This window comes from Hippichthys cyanospilos, chromosome 3 (assembly GCF_059441005.1).
Source record: "Hippichthys cyanospilos isolate Australia breed blue-spotted pipefish chromosome 3, RoL_Hcya_1.0, whole genome shotgun sequence".
Taxonomy (NCBI): Eukaryota; Metazoa; Chordata; class Actinopteri; order Syngnathiformes; family Syngnathidae; genus Hippichthys; species Hippichthys cyanospilos.
The window spans coordinates 29,283,773-29,303,504 of NC_142371.1; the positions used below are offsets into that span (position 1 = coordinate 29,283,773).

The window sequence follows — 19,732 nt, forward strand, 5'->3', positions numbered from 1 at the left end:
ATAAGAATGCTACTGGTCTTGTTGAGAGACTCCTCTTCAAAAATGATTCTTACCAAAGCAGTTTTACTCGTTTGTCTGCCATAGGAACTTCACATTGCTGCACAACATGGCTCCTGGATTGTTGACGTTTATACACAATCACTGGGAAGCGGAGGACAAATTCGTGAAAATGTTGAGCATTAGTGGGTTTGTTATACTGGGAGATCATGTGGTGTAACTCTGAATGATTGCTCAGGCTTGTAAATGATAATATACACTTCTTTTCTATCTGACATCATCAGAGTGACTCGAGTGCTGACTTACATTTTTTTTGTACTTGCTGACGTGGAAGTGCACGCCAAACTGTGACTAGTGGCTCTCAGACATCCATTCTTGCTTTTATATCTCATGCTTGAGCATACCCTGCGGGACTGGATAAATTCTCATCAGATGTTGCTTGAATGAATGGAGTTTTTTCACTATATCACTCTGAATGCCTCTCAATCAGAAGCCCATGCTTGTCATTGTGCAAACAAGCGCATGTTTTCACATGGTCCAGTAAATTGTAAAATAGTGGAATCAAAGGGTTTGTTCATGCCTGTATTTGGATATAATGAAACAACAGCTATAAGGGATTTTCTCTGCTATTTTTCTTTACAATATATTTTATGCAGCACCACTTGTCTAAACATGGTATTTTGAACCAGACTGCATTAATGGACTATAACTTAAATGGATGCTAATGTTATTTCAACATTGTTCATTAGTAAAAATTTCATATTTTGCCTAAATCTAATTTGATAACTGTGTTATTTTTCATGTACAGTACAAATAATACCTTTAAAAATACATTTTCACTTCCAAGGTTGACTGAGAATGACATTTATGTGCTCAAGGCTCAGATAACAACGAATCACGGCTCAGCTTGTGAAAGTCCCATCAGTGTTGGGCAATTAGTTGGTTCGTCCATCACTGGCAAACCGTCATTTTGCAGACAGATCTCCAATTGACAAAAACATTTTAAAAATGAAAGACTAACGAAACAAGTAGATTTTGTACATTTGTAGACACTATTCGTCACCAATCCGCACCATTTGTGTTACCTGTCACTGTTGCTCACCTCACCCAGTTAAACTCTCCACTTTTCTGAGATGTTGAAATGGTCATATACTTGTGGGCATGGAAGTGTAAACACAGTCTAAAAAGGCAGCAAGGATAGCAATAACTGGCTGAGTGCTAGAGCAGCCATTATTCAGAGAAAAGGTGTCCTTAATATATTGTACTGAGCACAGTTGTCGATATTTACGCTGTGTTTCAGAGTCATCGTTTCATAGACTGAAATGCATACTGTAAACAACAACTGATAACTGATAGTGCAGCACAAAAAAGGTCAAATATCCAGTTCTGCGCTACAAAACCAAACCAAATCTAGGTAAAAAGTAAGATGTTACCTTAGCCTTTAGTACTGGTGATGTCATTTTCAATTGAGAACAAGTGGCAAAAGGTGCTCCTGAAGTTTATACATGAAAAATCAATAGCCATCAAACTAGTGATGGGCAAAATATTATAATATGATAAAATATCTAAATAGGTTTACTGTCCCTTTCGGCAGAAACCTGTTCTTATCAATCGGATGGGGTGGCTATTTTGCCACTTACTGTCGATTGAAAACGTCATCACAGATACTCAGGCCTCAGGTATCGTGGTTCAGATTGTGAACGTCACATGACAAACAAAAACAAAAACAAAAACAAAAACAAAAACAAAAACAAAAACAAAAACAAAAACAAAAACAGACGACACCGTTATCAGTCATCACCTGCCTCCATGTTTCTTGACTAAGGCAAACATTTCCACTCTAAAATGTTTATTTAATTCAGTATTTCTTGTGGATTATTTATGACATTTTTGAATCTCCCAAATTCTCAAATTCAGTGGTTTGTCGACTGATGAAAAGTATCTTGATTTCAAAACTTCGAATCATGCGCACACATTTTCTGAAGGAACGTGTGCGCATGATTCGAAGTGCGTGCAGTACAGTTCAATTAATTGTGGAGTAATTTCAAAGTGCCGAACTTTGAATTTATCCAGTACGAGTGCCCGTCTCGCCCCCTTTCCCGTGCAACCGTGTCACGTGATCGAGCTACTGGGTGGTTCCGGGAGACATTTTGGCTCGAGTGGAGCTGGCGCTGAGCCACCATGGCCAGTAAACAACAACAGCGTCAAGTTGAAGGCAACTGGATTTGAGCGGCGGCCCTGCTGTCCGCTGTTGCTTCTCGGGAAACACAATCAAGACATAGAGGGGCGCTTTCTAACAATGCGTCTTTTGTGCGATTGGTAAGTGTTTTTTTTTTTTATCCCGACCTGCAGGCGAACACGTCGGTTGCCATTATCTAGCTCCCTCGACTACCACCATGTAGTCAGCGGTAGGCTAATGGTAGCCACGTTGGCTAGGTTAGCCTTAATCGTCGCGAAGCTCCGCTAAGTAGATTAAATTGCGAAGTATACGCGGATTTGAAACCCTTCTTATTGACAATCAAGCTGTGCTGTGGCAACGTTTGTGTTAACCGAATAGCGTTTGAGTAGTTTGATCAAGTACAATTCGAACCAGGTATGCTGCTAATGTTAGCTAGCTAATTTTACTAGCCCAAAGGCTCGAGCGTCCCAATCGATGAATGTTCTACGTCCTGTTAACTTCGCGTTGGCACAATAGGTAGCATTTGAATTGACGAGCAATGTTATTGTATTTACTGGTGCATATGGTGAGCAACAATTCTCAAGGAAACCTGTTAACAGTCCCAAACCGTAACATTGCCTGCTTTTAAACACGGTTACCATTTAAAGATCACTCACAAATGTTGCTGGGCTGGTTTAATATGCACATTGTTTTGTACACCGACCATATTTACTACCAATCCACGATATCTACGAATGTGTCAAATAATACGCGTTTAAAACCTCACTGTGAGTGATTTTGAGTATTTTATCTCATTGAGGGCTGTTCCTAATCTTGTTGACTAATGCAACTGAGTTAACCTTACTTAGTATTAGACAGGCTTTTTTTTTTGTACTGTAGAATTCATTAGTTTAGCAATGGGGAAATTCAAGAGGATGCAGGACTGCAAGTTCTTTGCAAAGCAGAATATTTGAAATGGCTCTTGTATTGCATCCCTATTTATCATGCAAGTAGTCATAATGATGCTCTAGTACTGAATACCGCTCACGTCTGTCACCTTCAGACTGATATCCATCAGGCGGGACAGCATCCGGAGTTATTAGAGCAATGTCTTCCCAGCAGCCTAACAGCTCAGCACCTAACAGCCCCACCAATGTCATTGGTTCTCCATTCTCTATCAACTCTCCAATGGTGTCACCCTCTCTGGGATTTGGACCCATCAGCCACAGCCAGGTAAATTGACATTAAAAGGAAAATTAGGTTAGACTTTGGCAAATAAAAACCTTCAAAAATTAACTCAAAAAATAAATCTGTAATTAGTTTTCAAACTTTTATTATGCCAGGGTCTGCGCCATTTTGAAGAATTTAATATGTGTGGGAAGAGTAACTGGTTTTAATGGGGGCCACACAAATTTGTTGTTTTCATTTCCGTAATAATTCCGTTTTTTGGGCCTCGAGCCGGAACTGTTGGAAACTCTGATTGAAACAGAAGAGTTGGTCGACACGCAACATCATTGACTTACTATTTCTGTAAGGTGGAACCCCTAACATGTCAATTCTCTCAGCTCTCTGCTACAGGCGCCATGTCAGGGATGCATTCAATCAGCAGTTCTGAGGACATCAAGCCTCCGTTCGGCCTGAGGCCCATGTCTGCACACAGTCCGGGAATCATGTTGTCTCAAAAGCGCCTGTGCGTCATTTGTGGAGACCGCTCGTCTGGTGAGTGAATGAACCGCACCGTTCTTTCCATTTGAAAGACAACCCGTGTGTGCTGCTTTCTCTGTAAATATTTGTTTCAGCTTATCTCCTCATTTCTCATCACGCCTGTGCTATTTGTTCACTAGGCAAGCACTATGGTGTCTACAGCTGCGAGGGCTGCAAAGGTTTTTTCAAGAGGACGGTCCGCAAAGACTTGAGCTACACGTGCAGGGACAACAAGGAGTGCTTGGTGGACAAACGCCAGCGCAACCGCTGCCAGTACTGCCGCTACCAGAAGTGCCTGGCCATGGGCATGAAGAGGGAAGGTATGCAGGCTTCGTATTGCAAAACATGCCTCTCTTGCTCTCTGCCCCCCCCCCTCCCCCCTCCAAAAAAAAAAAAACAAAAAAAAAAACATAAAAAACCAAAAACAAAAAAAACTAACAGAGCAAAAACGGAAAGGGAAATGCACCAGGAAAGCAAGGTGTCTTAGGTTCACACCGCTGGCTCAATGCTCAATTCTGTGTGTTTTGTGTTTTTTTTTTTTTTTTTATCCAATTATTTTGTTAGGTCGTTCACATCTCCAAATAAAAGCACGTGACCTGTGTTTGTATGGTAAACAGCCCAAAAGTGTCCCGCAGGCATACTGATGACATCTTGACACCACAGACTGTGGGCGAGCTTACCGTGTTTATGGGAGTACCTGACCATGTTTTCAATTTAAGAGGTAACTCAATGAGGTGAAGGATTTTTTGGCATTTTGTGCAGTGCCAGCAACGTCTCTGTCGCTTGCGCCGATTGAGTACTTGCACTCAGCGTCAGAGAAAGACAGAGAAAATACACCTCGTTCTCCTTCATTGAGTTATCTTTCGCTACTGTTTGTTTTTTCCAATATCCTACCATCATTTTGAGTGCAAAATTGTGACGTTTGTCCCTTGTTTGCTAACATACGAGCCACATGAATGCGAGCTGGCCGCTCGGACAGCAGTGGCGTGTCAAGAGATCGGATGTGTATTGGATTTACGACCACATACCCGAGTGGCCTGGGTCGCATTTGGAAAAAAATCTGATGTGTCGTTGACACTGCCAGCAAAAGATGAGATAAAGCTTGGATAGAGGCAAAAAATGGGAATTGGGTCGCTTCAGGCTGCAGTGTGAACCTAGCCTAAGTAGTTTATCATTCTGTGTTTGGAGTTAATTGTTGTTGTTTGTGGTAGTAAGATTTGTAGTATGAAAATATGGTAGAAACTGGTTGGGTTTCCTTACCTAATCCCTCTCTTTTGGCACATCGTTTTCTAAATAAAATATTGCATTACATGTTCTTCCTCCAACGTAGTTATAATCTGTCATTTATTCGCGTATTATTGCTGTTCCTCGGCTGAACTGGTAACGTGGTGGGTCCACTGTAATGAAACTAAGAAAAAAATGAGAAGTTAGAACCAAATGTTGTTTAATTTGACCAAAGTGTCCCACCACATCATATAATTTCATCTCACAGTAATTCTCAGCCTGGTACTAGTACCACTTGCACCGGTGGGATTTAAAATAATCACTTCTCAAGTACACTTAAGTTGTATCATTTTAATTTTTTTAACTTTTCTCTACAATACCTTTTAATTGAATGTTAATTTAGGATTCCCCCATGGATTTCAAGTCCTTTATTAACGGTCAAACTGAGCATGTTACAGTGATTTACAATAATATTAAATGGCTTGTATCTTCAGCGATTAAAACCCTTTCTCATTTTTGACAAATACTTGTGTGATGCAGCGGTTCAGGAGGAGCGCCAGAGGAACCGCGAGCGGGAAGGCGAGCTGGAGTTTAGCATGGGCATTAATGAGGAGATGCCGGTGGAGAAGATCTTGGAGGCGGAGACTGCGGTTGAGTTGAAGACTGAGCTCCATTCTGATGGAGGCTCTGCGGGCAACTCTGTAAGTGAACAGAACCACTCCGATACACAACCCATAAAACAAATACATTGTTTTGGGTTGTATAATTGCCAGAAAAAGACCGTTTTTTTGTTTTTGTTTTTTTTTTTGGTCATTGACATCTAAACGGCGTTTGATGTATGTCACAAACGAAACAGCAATGTTGGAAAGTGCCAAAAAATGGGTTCCAAATAGTTCAATCTGCTTTGCAAATTTAACTGGTGCACTGCAAATTTGGAGCTCAAGCCAAAACTACAATTACCACCAGTTGGTTAATATGCATTTTGTTGCACAAGCGCCAACTTGGAGGACTGCATTAATTGGTGCCAGACTAGCGAAAATCCTTTGTGTGCCCAGAGGGAAGTCTCTTTATTACGTCATTCGGTGGAGGTCTGGTTTAAACATTCAACTGCAATTTAATGGCAGGAAGCCAGCAACCTTGTGTGGCGTGCAGCTTTGTAGAAAGACTTATGGCCATTGCATTGGTGATGTGATGTAGATGTGGCTTGGCTCATTGCCAACATGAAGCCAAACTGATGTTCAGTGGTGCAAGTTGAACTAAATGGAGCTTGACCTAATACCGGAGGTACAAGCTACTAGTAACCACACAATCTGTTACGTGACTTTGTCAACTGTCATCAAGATCAGTTATATTTGGAATGCTATATATTGCAACATCATTATTTTATCTGTCCAAATTGTGCACTATTTAAAAAATATTTTTCTCCAAACTTCAAACTGTTCCATTAAGGTTCAAGTGAAGGGCACCATAGTGTTGTATTTCTGTGAAGAGATGCGGCCAACTACAAGCCCACGAGTCACTGTGAACCAGAATGATGATGTTATTAGTGTGCGAAAGTTCCAAAGTGCCCATGGCAGTAATATGTGTTTCAGCCTCATGACGCGGTCACCAACATCTGCCAGACCGCAGACAAGCAGCTCTTTGCCCTGGTGGAATGGGCCAAGAGAATCCCTCACTTCTGCGAGCTGCCCCTTGATGACCAGGTCATCCTCCTGCGTGCAGGTAACCTCCACTCAAACACACCTGCAGTGAGCCCTTGCAATTCGTGGGGTTAGAATCTTGCTCTAACCCTGTCAAAATTTCACACACTCCAGTTCGAGAACTGCCGTCTTAAGATATCACAGTGATCTTGATCTAACTCAAACGTTGGTGTTGCCAGGTTGGAATGAGCTCCTCATTGCTTCTTTCTCTCATCGCTCCATCGCCCTCAAGGACGGCGTCCTGCTCACCTCAGAGCTGCAGCGTGACGGTGCTCACAGTGCAGGGGTTGGAGCCATCTTTGACAGGTTAGCTCATTGGACCGTTGCGCGGATGTCAAGTAGCTCAAAAGGTCCTCATATAAATCCTGCTTGTTTTAACTCAGGGAAAGTGTGCAGAGTGCAGAGGTTGGTGCCATATTTGACAGGTAATACCACACTTTTGTTAAATGCATCTATTTCCAAATCAGACAGACTGATTTTGTGGGCAAAAAAAAAAAAAAAAAAACTTGAACGTTTTGCACATTTCCAAATGTCCTTCAGAGTTCTCACCGAGCTTGTCAACAAGATGAGAGATATGCAAATGGACAAGACAGAGCTGGGATGCCTTCGCGCCATAGTCCTCTTCAACCCAGGTGAGCATCTTGGGAATGTGCAGCAAGACAAATTGGCGGTATCACTCTGGCAAACCTCCATTTTGGCTAGATAGCCATTTTTCCACATTTAAAACTATTCATTTTTAAACAAAGTATGTAATACAGCATTTGTTCAGTATCATTCACCATGGTAAATGAAAACAAACTGAGCAAAACCTGCAGCTCAACAATAAACAAATATGTGAATTCTTTGAACACAAAAAGTTTCAACTGAAATACGTGCACTGTGTATAAATGTACAGCACAATTTAAAAAAAAAATCGATTTGAGATAAATGACCATGATTCCTGAATACCATTTGATGTTGACGCTCAATGTTTTTCTGCACACACGCATAAAAGCTGTCTGACTCTTGTCTCTCACTCGCTAACTTGGAGCATACTTGCAGTGTTCGTTTGAAGATTTTGTTTCTTTGAGAACAGTCTTTTCGTAAATGTGATGTCATGTTGGACGTATTTCCTCCTATCAAAGTAACGCCGCTCTTTTGAAGCATCTTTTGCAAGTGAGACAGATTTCCAAGCCGCGGTCGCCTGCATTTTTGAAAACCGGACATTTGTTTTTTTTTAGACTGGGGTGAAAGTTTGTTGGCCAAGCTGCAGTAATAAACCTAATGATACTGAATCCCAAAAAGCATGAAGTGGACAACACCACCTGTAACGTAATTGCCAGTTAAGGCCGATTACTTTGGTGGGAAAAGAACTTATGGGTTGAGTTTTGAAACCATGGTATAACGTCAAAACTAATCGGCCCGTGCCTGGGCAGTTCAGCTCTGAAATGTAAATTGGGCAGAAACAGTGGCAATGTAAAATGGCCGCTGATGGGGTGACACTTTTATCTGCTTACATATGGGTGTTTACCAACTACTTATTTAGCATGCTTTGTAGGTGGCCACCGACGGTAATGAATTTCAGACACAATTTTGAGACTTGATTATGGTCCATTTCCAGAAATCTGCAAGCTAACATGAAAATTGCACGGTTTGTAAAAATGATCCTCCAAACTGAAAGTGAACGTCGCTGTTGCAGATGCTAAAGGTCTGTCCAACACGGGGGAAGTGGAACTGCTCCGAGAGAAAGTGTACGCGTCGCTGGAGGCCTACTGCAAACACAAATACCCCGAGCAGCAGGGCAGGTACGTGCCGGGCCCCCTCCTCCTGACTTGGTCCGAGGCAATGTGGCAGCAGGCCCCTAACTGGCGCGCGCGCGCGCGTGTACGTGCCAGGTTTGCCAAGCTGCTCCTGCGCCTGCCCGCGCTGCGCTCAATCGGCCTAAAGTGCTTGGAGCACCTGTTCTTCTTCAAGCTGATCGGCGACACGCCCATTGACACTTTCCTCATGGAGATGCTTGAAGCTCCTCATCAGCTGGCCTAGAAGGAGCGTGCAGACTGGAGTGGCACTTTAACTTGGAAACATTTGTCCGCTTGTCTCACAGCTATCTGGGTTCCACTTCCTGTCCGTTCGTTCGTTCATTTTAGCGCTGCACACATTTTGCTCTTTTTAGACCAAAACAGGCCGGCCGGCGCTACGTGTCGACACAAGTATTTTTTCCCCGCCCCCTCACTGGCGATCTACCATTTTATATGAGCTTTGTACACACTGCTTAAGTGGATCTATTTTTGAATGGGAGCACGCGTGGAAGACCTAGTCTTCTTTTTAATCCTTTCCAGTCACCGTGGCTCTATTCCACAAGATGAAATCTTAGCAGAGACACAAAATGTCTACCCTCCATTTTTACTTGTTTACGTGCCCTTTTCTGAGGCCAATCACTTGACTTTCTAAAAGCTGCCAGCTGACTGGAGCCGTTTCATATTTGGTGCTATTTCGGAGAAAATGCGACTTTATTGGTTTGAGAACCCCCACACCTAAGAGGATATGCAAACATGAGCTTTTTTTTTTTTTTTTTTTTAAATAAAATGTAGCAATATAAAATGTTAAGTGCTTTCTGCCTTTCATTCATTCAGGGGTTTTACCAAGTAAATCATGTCTGTTGGAAAGGGAATATTCCATTTTGTTATTTATACAATTCTGAGGTACTGTGCAAAAGTCAATGTTCAGGGAAAATGTACGTCGATTGAATTATTGATCAGGAGATGCAAATTATATCATTCTTAACCCGTACCCTTGTTTTTTATTAATTTTGCAAGCTTTTCAAGATAGCAGAACATGTGTTGGGTTGCACTGGATTTGCTGAGTGGTTCAGCTTTTTTTTTTTTTTTTTTTTTTTTAGCTCCATTGTATTTCCTTCTATCCCTTTCTTGCTAGGTGGCTGTCCAATCCATTGTATTGTCTGCAGTTTATTCAAAGCAAAATTGTCACATTAGGTCCAGAGCACCTCAAGTCATTGATCAACTTGACCTCCATGTGCTCATCCATGCGGACTAAAAAATAAACATGACTTCAGTTTGTGACGGTTGCATGTGTTCTTGTGTCCTTTCCTCAAAACAAAATTGCGATACAACAAAGACGTTTCACAAGCGTTTTAATTGAAATAGTGACATTGTTCCTGGCTGCAGATGAAGCCTTGCTTGTGTGTTGTGTAGTGCAATGCTGTGACAGCGGTCAAGTCTCCAGAGAACGTTCATTTCAAACCGTAACTTGCAAAACCGACTCATTTCAAAGCTTTAAATTACATTTATAATACTGCTTTTACTCTATGGTACACTATTCTACAAGTGGAGCAAAGACAGACATTGTAAGATCACTGGCCTACCTTCTTTTACACATCTGCTTGGTTTAAAACTTTTGCCTTAAGAGGGACGCGTGATGCTACACTGGGAATCTAAGGTGCTGAACAGAGCCCTAAAATCTGCTGGTGTTTTCTTGATATCAATTGATGGCTATGCACCCGTTTTGAATGGCAAACTGGGACTTGTACATGTGGAAAATGGCAAACTGGGACTTGTACATGTGGAAAAATGTTAACGGATGTTATGAGCTGGCCTACATTTGTTTATTAAAATACCTTCTTCACATTACTTCAATATAGGTGTCTACAAATATAAGTTAAATGGTGACTTTCACATTCATTTTAAAGAGAGGAGTGCTTGTTACAGAATCTCCAGTGCTGCCAGTTGAAGGAGATGTCTTGTTTTTCATGCTTTTCACATACAGTTCATGTGAACTGACATGTAAGGCGCCAGGGAAGGAGTTGTTATAATAAATACATCATAGCTTCATTGCGAATCGATCAAACACTTTTCAAAACCATTGCAACTCATGCTCGGTCCTCATCTGATTGGATGTCCCTGAAAATCTTTCTTGAATAAGCCACTCAGAAAGGCACTGAAATGTGCAGCTGGGACAACAGAAGTAACTGCTGAGCGCTCGCTTCTCGCTGCTGAGCAACTTACCCATTTTACTCCTCAAAATGCACCTGTTCATCTTTTTGTCATGTTTCACATTCTGTTGATGGCCACCTTCTGGAGCGCAAGGCAATACACAGAGATGCTTAGTAGCACCGCGGGAGTGCAGGTGAGATCTGCCGAAAGCCAAGCTCAAGTCGTCTCAATACGGCGCTCAGCTTCTCACGGAAGCGCAAACAAGTCATCCGTGTTGGGACGGGGGCTGGGTGAGGAGGTGTGAACGTGAGTCCTCAAGTCCTGTTCACAGCTGCATGTCACCCGCATGTCCGCCGGACAGGCCCATGACGCTGGACTCCTCGGATGTCAGACCGCTCTTCAGCGTCCTCCTCACTTTGCAAAGCACAACACAAAGGGGACATTGTTAGGAAAATTATGAAACAGAGCCCCGCCTTAATCTGGTTTATAAATGCAAAACTATACCGCATGCGGGCAGTTCGTCGTTACAAAAGCTGGACTAAAGACAAAAACAGTTTAACACTAGATTTTGTCCATTTTATTCATCACTACTAGTTGGGACTGGTTTGTCACCTCACCAATGAATTCTTCCAAATGTCTGAGAAATGTTTAAAACCACCATATCTGTGGGAGCAAGGAAGTACAGTCTAAAAAGTAGCTAGTGTCCACTACTACCGTGTAGTAGTAATAGTAGCATAGTAGTAAGCAACAGAAAGCCCCCCCCCCAAAAAAAAAAAAACGTAGATGTTTTAACCCCCAAAGAAAACATGCATAGTAAAGGGTTTATTTTTAAATACAAAATTAAGTTTTAAAATTTTTTTCAGAAAAAATACCATATGTGCAGTATTGTATGGAATGGTTGTTATTAAAAGCCATATATTATTATTTTTTTAACAACCATGTCCCCCCCCACCCTCCAAAAAAGACTATGTGTAGTACAGCAAGAATAAAAGACTACTGATATTTGTACTAATGTTTTTTTTTTCAATGAAAATTAAAAAAAACCTGCCCATGGATAGTTAGGCATTTTTCTTCTTGAAAAAAACACAGAAAGGATCTCTTGGGCGCAAAAGTCCCTCCTCCCGGCAAAAGGCTTCAAAAAATGACTCACGTGATTTCCGATTGACCCTGGAGCGCCGCCTCTCGCGAGGTTGCATCCTGGGACCTGGCCCTTGAGTGGCCGAGCGCACGATTCGCTCCATGATCTCGTCGGCCGTGTCGTCCGTGCAGTTGATGGCGTCATCGTTGGCGATGCACCACGGGGGCACGTGTGCTGCAAAGACCAGATGGAGCGGGTCTTGATTACATACATTGAACACGTTGTATGATTGACTGGAGACACTTGATGATGATGAGGACGGTACAAAGTGAAGCGTAGAACGTTAAAATGGGTCTGTCACCTCTCGTGCTGCTGGCTCGCGTACGGGTGCGGAGGCCCGGCACAGTGGACGTGTCGCCGTCTCCACTATGCACGCCACCCTTCAGCACTGCCTTCATGTTCTCGTGCTCGGCGGCGTCCTCGGCGTACTGGATGCCCTGAGGCTGGCTCTCGGGCACGTCGGGCTGGGAGCCGCCAAATTTACCGCTCTGCAGGGAAGAGGGATATAAAGGGAAAGGTGAGGCTCAGTTGATCACACACCTTGAGGAGTAAAGTCAGCACTTTAGAAGTGATTCTCAATGACTGTCTCGGACAGTCGCTCCAAGCGTGATACACAACGGTGAAGAAAATGATCCATTTAATACAAAATGGATTTTGGTTCATCTTTGTAAGCAACAGGCAAGAAAATGAGCTTTCGCGAGGTAACAGAAGCTACAACCAGCCTGTGTATAAGTACATTTACTTATAAATACACTTATTTGTTGACTTTTTTTCTATTGTAAAATATGACCGGATAGGAAAACTACTCTTGAGCAGTGCAAAGAAAATACCACATGGATTGTTAATATTCCTTGAAAGGTGAGGGTCTTACTACTTGATATGTCAAAACAATACAATTTACTGTACACTGACTTATTTGGGTTTTATGCAGAATTAATGGGAGTCTAATTTGAACAATTTTAGGAGTGTTTTAAAGACTTTGGTATATGTCTTGCCTCTTAGGGCATCATGACTTAAGACATTTCATAACTGCTTTTATTCGCTTGTGGGAGGGGGCATTTTGACCTCCAAAGTTTGTATTTTTCTGCAGTTTTTCAAGTCATTTTGGGGATTTAATAAAAAAGAAAAATCAAATTCATTTCAATGGCTGTCAATTATTATAGAAATTTATCTTTCAGTATGGTAATGTTGCCTGCCAAATGTACATGCTTTTCAACAAATACTTCCTTTCACTTCAAAAAGCACCCATTACATGGGTTAGGGTTAGGGTGTTTTGTTTTACAAATAAGAAGAACATACCTTTTGACTGCGTCAGGTCGAAACATCATTAGTCTTAATTTGGTGAATTTATATATTTAAAAAAAAAATCTATTCTATTGGTTACTCCACACATGCAGCTGGTACTTTTATTGACCTAAAATCTTTATAATGGCTCTTGCCCTTTTGCTTTTGGAGACACGAGTATTCTGCCAGACTGCAAAAAGTGTGTATCACAAGTAAATCGTTTTGTCTTAAGATTTATACATGGCCGTATTTAGCGATACCATCATCATTACAATCCACAACCATGCAACTGCTGTCAGTTGAAGTCTTGCATGTTAAGTCACTGCAATTGGTTTTTCATGCGACCGAAAGCAGGTCGCGGCACCCCTACCTCACCGTCATCCTCGTAGTCACTCTGCAGACATGAGGGAGGGAGCGATAAAAAGGAGGCCAGGAGAAGTCATGTGACAACATTGCTGAAGAATCAACTATTAGTAATATAATGGAAAGCCTCAAAAGGGGTACAGTTTAGTGTGAGATCAACTGTAAATGGAGATTTGGAGGATAGGTCTACAAATGAGCTTACATTTTCCTTTGGTGTTTAACAACCAGCGAACACAATAGTTCCAGTAATACCTATAAAACATCACTAATCCTGTGAGGTACCTTCAGAACCTGGGTAGATGAGATTTTATTTCAGTTATTACACCGAGCACCGTTGAAGAATGGGAAATGTAACCAGGTATGCCATCGACATCAATGGAGTCTAGTTTTTTTGTTTGTTTTTTTCTGTGGTAATGGGTGGAGAAAAAGATGATCAGAATGCTTGAAATTGACTGCTTACTTTTTAAAAGATGACTGTCAATAAAGGAGTTAATACACAGTGGATGACTTCTCATTTGTCTTTGGAAGTGCCATTTGGAACGTTAAAATTTTATGATGGCAAGGTGGGCTGCTCGGTGAGGCAGTGGTTAGCACGCCGGCCTCACAGGTACCTGGGATAGGCACCAGCAAGCTTGCGACCCTTGTGAGGATAAGCGGCTCTTGAAAACAGATACATGGATGATGGCAAGGTTTGACTCTGGAACATACTGTTTTATATCTGTTTGAATTTGAATTTGGAAATGACAACAAATTAGAAGTGTCATAAAATATTATCTTTTGACCTTGATCACAAACTGTACAATTATGCTTCTTGTGTCAAAATTGAGCATTTTCATTTTAGGAAAGCACAAAATATCACAAGCACAAAACAATACGTGTGTATTGAACCTGTTTGAACACCGTCAATGTAAACAGACTTATTGTTCCTTGAATAGAAACTCCTAATGTTTGTATTCTCACACCAAGATTGAATTGGGGCCTCTCTGGAGCCATTCTTGGGCTTTAGCTTTAAGGGATTCTAATCACGGCACAAGGTGTTTGCTCTGGCCTTTTAAAGCCTACTGAAGCAACGCGTAAAAGTGGACTGACGGCAACTCACCGATTGTTTTTACAGTAACGTACAGTATATATGTGGGGATTTTGCTGATGTAATCACAAATGTATGCAACACAAACCATCACAGAATCACTACCCTAACATTTTCAACCTTATTTCCATAATTTGACCCATAGAATTTTATTAATTCATTTCTGACCGTCTCATCTCATAAGTCGATAGTTTGACTACAACGGGTACAGAAAATGGTAGAAGACTACAGTGGAAGTGTCCAGTGTTAACTTACATCTGTTATCAGTTTTCCTCTGGTCTTGTTCCTCTCGCGATGATTTGCCCGCTTCTGTTTCTGCTGTAGAACACGTTCCCTTGCTGTGCGGTATTCCAGTGCAAATTCACTGAGGATTTTGCTAAAGCGATGAATGCTGACGTCTCGGACACCGTATATCGGATGACCCAGGAACAACAGGAAGGCGTGAAACCTGGTGGAAAACATCACAGAAAGATGCTAAACAAACAGAAAAAAAAGTTTAGTTAAATCAGAATTAAAGCAATGCATACCTGTTGATTATCCTCCTGTGTACAATCTTCAGAATGATAATCCTCTCCGCGCAGTCTTTCAGGAAGTCGGACATTTTTTGCTTCAATGCCGGTTTCATCTCGTGTTTGGCGATGACCTTGAGGTGATCCCATGATGCTTTGCACCTTCGCTCCATCTGAGCTAGATTGTCCTGAAGTTGGTCAAAATCCACCTGTCACCCCCCCCCAAAAAAAAAAAAAACCCAAAAAACAAAAAAAAAACACACCTAATGGTGAATCTCTCACTCAGACTTTTGAAAAGCACCGACATTTGACACTCAGAACTGGAACAGTTTGGTTGGCAAAAAAAAAATTGAGCCAAAATTGAGCATTAAGCTAAACCGGGATCAGATTACTTCCTTATTTTGTGCCAGAGGGTTTTCTGCATCAAAATATCAAGCCATTTATTTGTAATTGTAGATATATAGTCAACTGTATGGCTGTATGGCTGTTTGTCCTTTCATTTGTCCTTCAGTCGAGCCATTCATTTACAATATTTCATTATCTAAAGTATGTGGCTGTAGTATCTAACTATAGAGCTACAGTAGTCCATCCATCTGTCCATCCAACCCACAAGTGCTTCATGAAGCTTCATTTTACCACCACCAGTTGACATTTCAAAATAGCCACTTGGAATACAGTAAGATTTGACTTCTACCATTGAGCTGAATTTAAAATGATTCCCACCTTGGTAAGGCGGGTGATAGCTCCAATCTCGGAGTAGAGATCAGAGCTGTCTGGAAACTTCTCCACCACGATGGCACAGGTGTGGTGCAGCAGGGACTGTTTATGAACCGTGTCCTTCACCTCAGGAACTTTCTCGAGGTAACTCAGCTCAAAGCCTTTGGCCTGGAGGAACAAGCAAACACAAGAGCTCACTCAGAAAGAAAAAAAAAAAGGAGGGCGGTGGAGGGGGGGGGGGGGGGGCATTTCTGACAAAAGCAATCAAAAGGCCCAACAAGAGCACCAAATTGCAGCGCATTTCCTCTCTGGCAAAGACACAGAAAGGCTCTCAAAGCGTGCCAAGAAGATATGCAGCTTCATTAGGTTGTGATTATCGGGAACCACAATCGACTTCCAGGCCGGCGGATTGCTGCACTGGCCACAGAGGAGCTAAAGCCAGCACAGAGCATGCAAGTCGCAAACACATCTCCTTTGTTCCTCTGCCAGCTTTAAATGTCAAAGTGAAAAAAATTCCAGATGTTATTTATGGGAACAGCCTTTTTTGATGTTGATGACTTGTACTTTCCCCTTGCGTGTTTGTCCCTCATACAGGCATTCATAGAAGAACATAGCAGAGATTCAGATACATGTTCCTCACACACTCTAGCTTCCAGAAAATACACATTGGCTCAAATATCTTTTTCTTCTCAGGGAAAGGCCGGCTAAACTTTCCCACACAATTTCCAGTGTTGCTTTGACCAATTAAATTACATCAGTCACAACATAGAAAAGTGCACGTATGGTATTTGAAAAATCAGATTCATGTACATATCCTCATTAGTTAGTTTTCTGACATCACCATTTGTTACTCTGATATATCTATAAGCATCAAAACGTAGCTTACTAGACGATACAGTATACAGCATGTTATTTCTTCATGTAGTAACACTAGTCACCTGCTGGAGGCACCAGTGAAATCGAATTGACAAGATTTAAATGAAAAACTCAAGTTTCACTGACCAGGCATTGTAAAACTAGTAATGAATATTAAAATCCCATTTGATTCCTAACCCCATAGAACTCATTACAGTCACCACATAAATACTATACATTATATATTATATTCCCAATTTCTTTGTATACCAACTAAACAATGATAATAAAGTTGTTCGATTGTATTGTATTGTATTGTATTGTATTGTATTGTATTGTATTGTATTGTATTCTAAGGCCTACAGTGTTCAAATTAAAATCACGTTTGAGTGATATCACAGCATTTAAGATGAGCGCAAGTAGCAGTCACTTTTGAATGTGTATCATTGAAAAATAACATTAGGGTTTGTTGCACAGTCTAGAATGTTATCTACATAGCTTCAATATACGCGACTTCCTGCATCCATCCCAGATTTTGTGACTGCAGGGAGTCACGGAATTTATAGTACATTATAAATGTTGAGTATTGCCATTTCATTCATAGTTAAATATGCCAGGTAATACTGCCTTTATTTTACAAATTGTTAAAATGTATTTTTATGTTAATCAAGTGGTCAGTATCTGCAAAATGGAACGATTAAAGGAAATCTAAATTGAATAACTTTTTAAAACAAGTTATCAGCAAAGTGACTGTTACATTTTCACAGTATCTGTGGTAATCCTGTATACTGTACACTATATTGTACACTTTATTTCCTGTACACTATATTGTTTGTAGAACCTCAAAACCTGATACAGGGTTGCACAATTTGGCATCGTCATTTCATATAAAATGCATGTTTTTGGAGCATGTAACTACTCAACAGCGCTAACCAATATACCATCATGTTAGCCTTTCAGTATCAGTTAACCTCCATACGGTATGTAAAGTCAATTTACCCATTGGCACCAACTGAAATAATCATATTCAGACAACAAATGAAGAAAAAAAAAATCACTATGCTTTAATCCGTGCTTTCTTTTGTTCAAAGTTTGGCCTCAAAATTACAATGTAATCGCTCTAGATTTACTCACATTAGTGCCATTAAGAAAGTTGCCAATGGCTAAGAGTGTGGTCAAGATGTAGCGGAGGGTTGTATTTTTCTCCAGTTGGTCCATCCCTTCTTTAAGGTCCTGCAGGGGCTCTGCAACTTCCTACAAACACAATCACGCACACACACACACACACGCACACACGCACACACACACACACACACACACACACACACACACACAGACACACACACACACACACATATTTCCCAATTTGTCATTCACGTAAAAAAAAACGTACACTTAAAGTGACAATATTAGGTACATCTATTCGAAAGCACTTTCCTCACTCTAAAATGCTTGATTTTGGAATGTGGAAATAAGCAAGATGAGTTCACCAAGAAGCCATGGGAAGAACAGGCTAAGTACACTCAAGGTTGAACTGAACCTTTTCTATTGTGCTAACAATCGCCCCATCGTTCTGCCCCATTAGGAAGACCTGTCAAATCTAATTAGAAAGAAGAGTAATATCAACTATTCTGCCTTTACAAAGATAATAATAATGCTCAGTTTTGATTGACACTTCTTCATTTTACTAACGATTCCCACCCACTGGAACATTCAAGTGGTCTTCTGCTTGGAGTAAAAACTAACCTGTTGATCCCTCTTTATTTCAGTATATTGTAAACCAGGTATGTGTTAACGTATGGGCCGAAATTCCGTTCCAGGGCAAAATGCCGGTCAATTTGATCGGTTTCTGTCATTCATCCTATATGTAATTTTCACATTCATTATTTTTTTCATATTTTCCCACTTCTGGAGTCTTCTACTGTAAGTCCAAAAGCTTCAGGAATGCTTTGGTAAACTTTTATAGATTGATGTCAATTACTCCATTTTTTTGTATCTGTTGTTGAGTTTCTTTGGATTCTGATATTTCAAACTTTTTTTATAGTTTGGCCACCTTTATTTTGTCAAGAAGTTTTCTGTTTGGATTATTTCTAGATCAACCAGGTAAGGAGGTAATCAGACCACACCAAGTTGACTAACAGGGGAAAAGTGTTTTTGCTCTTAAATGTAATGCTTAGTTTTGTTTGATGATTTTAAAACTAGTGTTTATTATTGTATTGTTACAAGTTTGTATTTTCACAGCGTTTGTTGTCAATGCTGAGTTTACTGATGTAAGCCATTTGCTGCTTCTGCTTTAACGGATGCACGCGCATGTGATTGAAATCGGCGCGGACACCGACCTTCTCAATCAGCTCGTAGTCCATCTTGAAGGCCCACAGCTGCAAGCGGGCCGACAGCTCGGCGATGGAGGAAAGGATGAGGAGAAACTGCTCGGCGCTGCCTAGGGGAATATCGGGATTGAGTAGCTGAGCCTCTTGGATCCTCTGCTTCTCTTCTTCTGTGGGGATCATGGTCAGGATTTTCTAAGAAAAGATGAGATGACAAAGAGCGTGGACGGAGAGTTCCAGAGGGGATCGTTTATCAAGTCCTCATCACCTTGTTTTCACATAAAACGTCTGGAGGTAAATTGTAGAGAGGGAGAGGACGCAAAGTGATTCTGACATTTTCCACCGCTGTTTATCGAAGATGTTTCCATTTCCTGGAAATATGCGAGGCGTGCAAACTTTCAACCTTTTTTTTTTTTTTTTTTATCTATCTTGGAAGAAAAGAAATCTGAATAGGCAAAAGGTTAACCAAAACTCCGTGTGGGGAATGATCACTTTAAAGTCTTAAATAATACTGATGGAACACAACATTGTTATTCACATTGTTATTCACTCACTTCTTGCACATCATTTTTTAGCGCTGGTCCACGTTTTAATCATCACAGTGATTAAGACACAAGATATCAGATTGTAAAATATCTAATCTCAGTGAATGAATCATCTTTCTTGGGAGATCCAAATGTACATTTTGGTTGCGTTGGTGCAACATCAGTCCTCAAAAACCTGGACTGATATTAGAGCCA

At 41.1% G+C, this 19,732-nt stretch overlaps 2 protein-coding genes across 5 annotated transcripts in view; one reads left to right on the forward strand and one right to left on the reverse strand.

The window, feature by feature from the left end:
* The first annotated feature begins 2,152 nt into the window (after nt 1-2,152).
* LOC148426755 (retinoic acid receptor RXR-beta-A-like) lies at nt 2,153-9,847 on the forward strand. Of its 2 annotated transcripts, XM_088409834.1 has the most exons (11): nt 2,153-2,316; nt 3,219-3,388; nt 3,721-3,874; nt 4,000-4,179; nt 5,624-5,784; nt 6,676-6,805; nt 6,963-7,089; nt 7,167-7,208; nt 7,324-7,415; nt 8,462-8,567; nt 8,658-9,847. In XM_088409834.1, exons 2-11 carry the CDS (start codon nt 3,263-3,265, stop codon nt 8,803-8,805), a joined length of 1,266 nt encoding a protein of 421 aa, XP_088265960.1. In that variant the 5' UTR covers nt 2,153-2,316; nt 3,219-3,262; the 3' UTR covers nt 8,806-9,847. The 2 variants fall into 2 exon arrangements, with proteins under 2 accessions (XP_088265960.1, XP_088265961.1); XM_088409835.1 differs by lacking the exon at nt 3,219-3,388.
* A 49-nt stretch (nt 9,848-9,896) lies between these two features.
* Nucleotides 9,897-19,732, reverse strand: part of LOC148426756 (FH1/FH2 domain-containing protein 3-like) — an 85,031-nt gene continuing 75,195 nt past the window's right edge. For all 3 annotated transcript variants that reach the window (XM_088409826.1, XM_088409825.1, XM_088409824.1), the window contains 8 exons: nt 19,005-19,187; nt 17,800-17,919; nt 15,817-15,978; nt 15,112-15,302; nt 14,840-15,032; nt 12,152-12,338; nt 11,863-12,024; nt 9,897-11,126 (listed from right to left, as the gene is read on the reverse strand). In XM_088409826.1, the coding sequence (XP_088265952.1) occupies nt 11,038-11,126; nt 11,863-12,024; nt 12,152-12,338; nt 14,840-15,032; nt 15,112-15,302; nt 15,817-15,978; nt 17,800-17,919; nt 19,005-19,187 (1,287 nt within the window). In that variant the 3' untranslated portion in view covers nt 9,897-11,037. The remainder of the gene's footprint in view (nt 11,127-11,862; nt 12,025-12,151; nt 12,339-14,839; nt 15,033-15,111; nt 15,303-15,816; nt 15,979-17,799; nt 17,920-19,004; nt 19,188-19,732) is intronic.

Coding starts and splice junctions, on each gene's coding strand:
- LOC148426755 (XM_088409834.1), top strand. CDS start 3,263: ATGTCTTCCCAGCAGCCTAACAGCTCAGCACCTAACAGCCCCACCAAT. Junction 3,389..3,720: donor GACCCATCAGCCACAGCCAG/GTAAATTGACAT, acceptor CAATTCTCTCAG/CTCTCTGCTACAGGCGCCAT. Junction 4,180..5,623: donor CATGGGCATGAAGAGGGAAG/GTATGCAGGCTT, acceptor TGTGTGATGCAG/CGGTTCAGGAGGAGCGCCAG.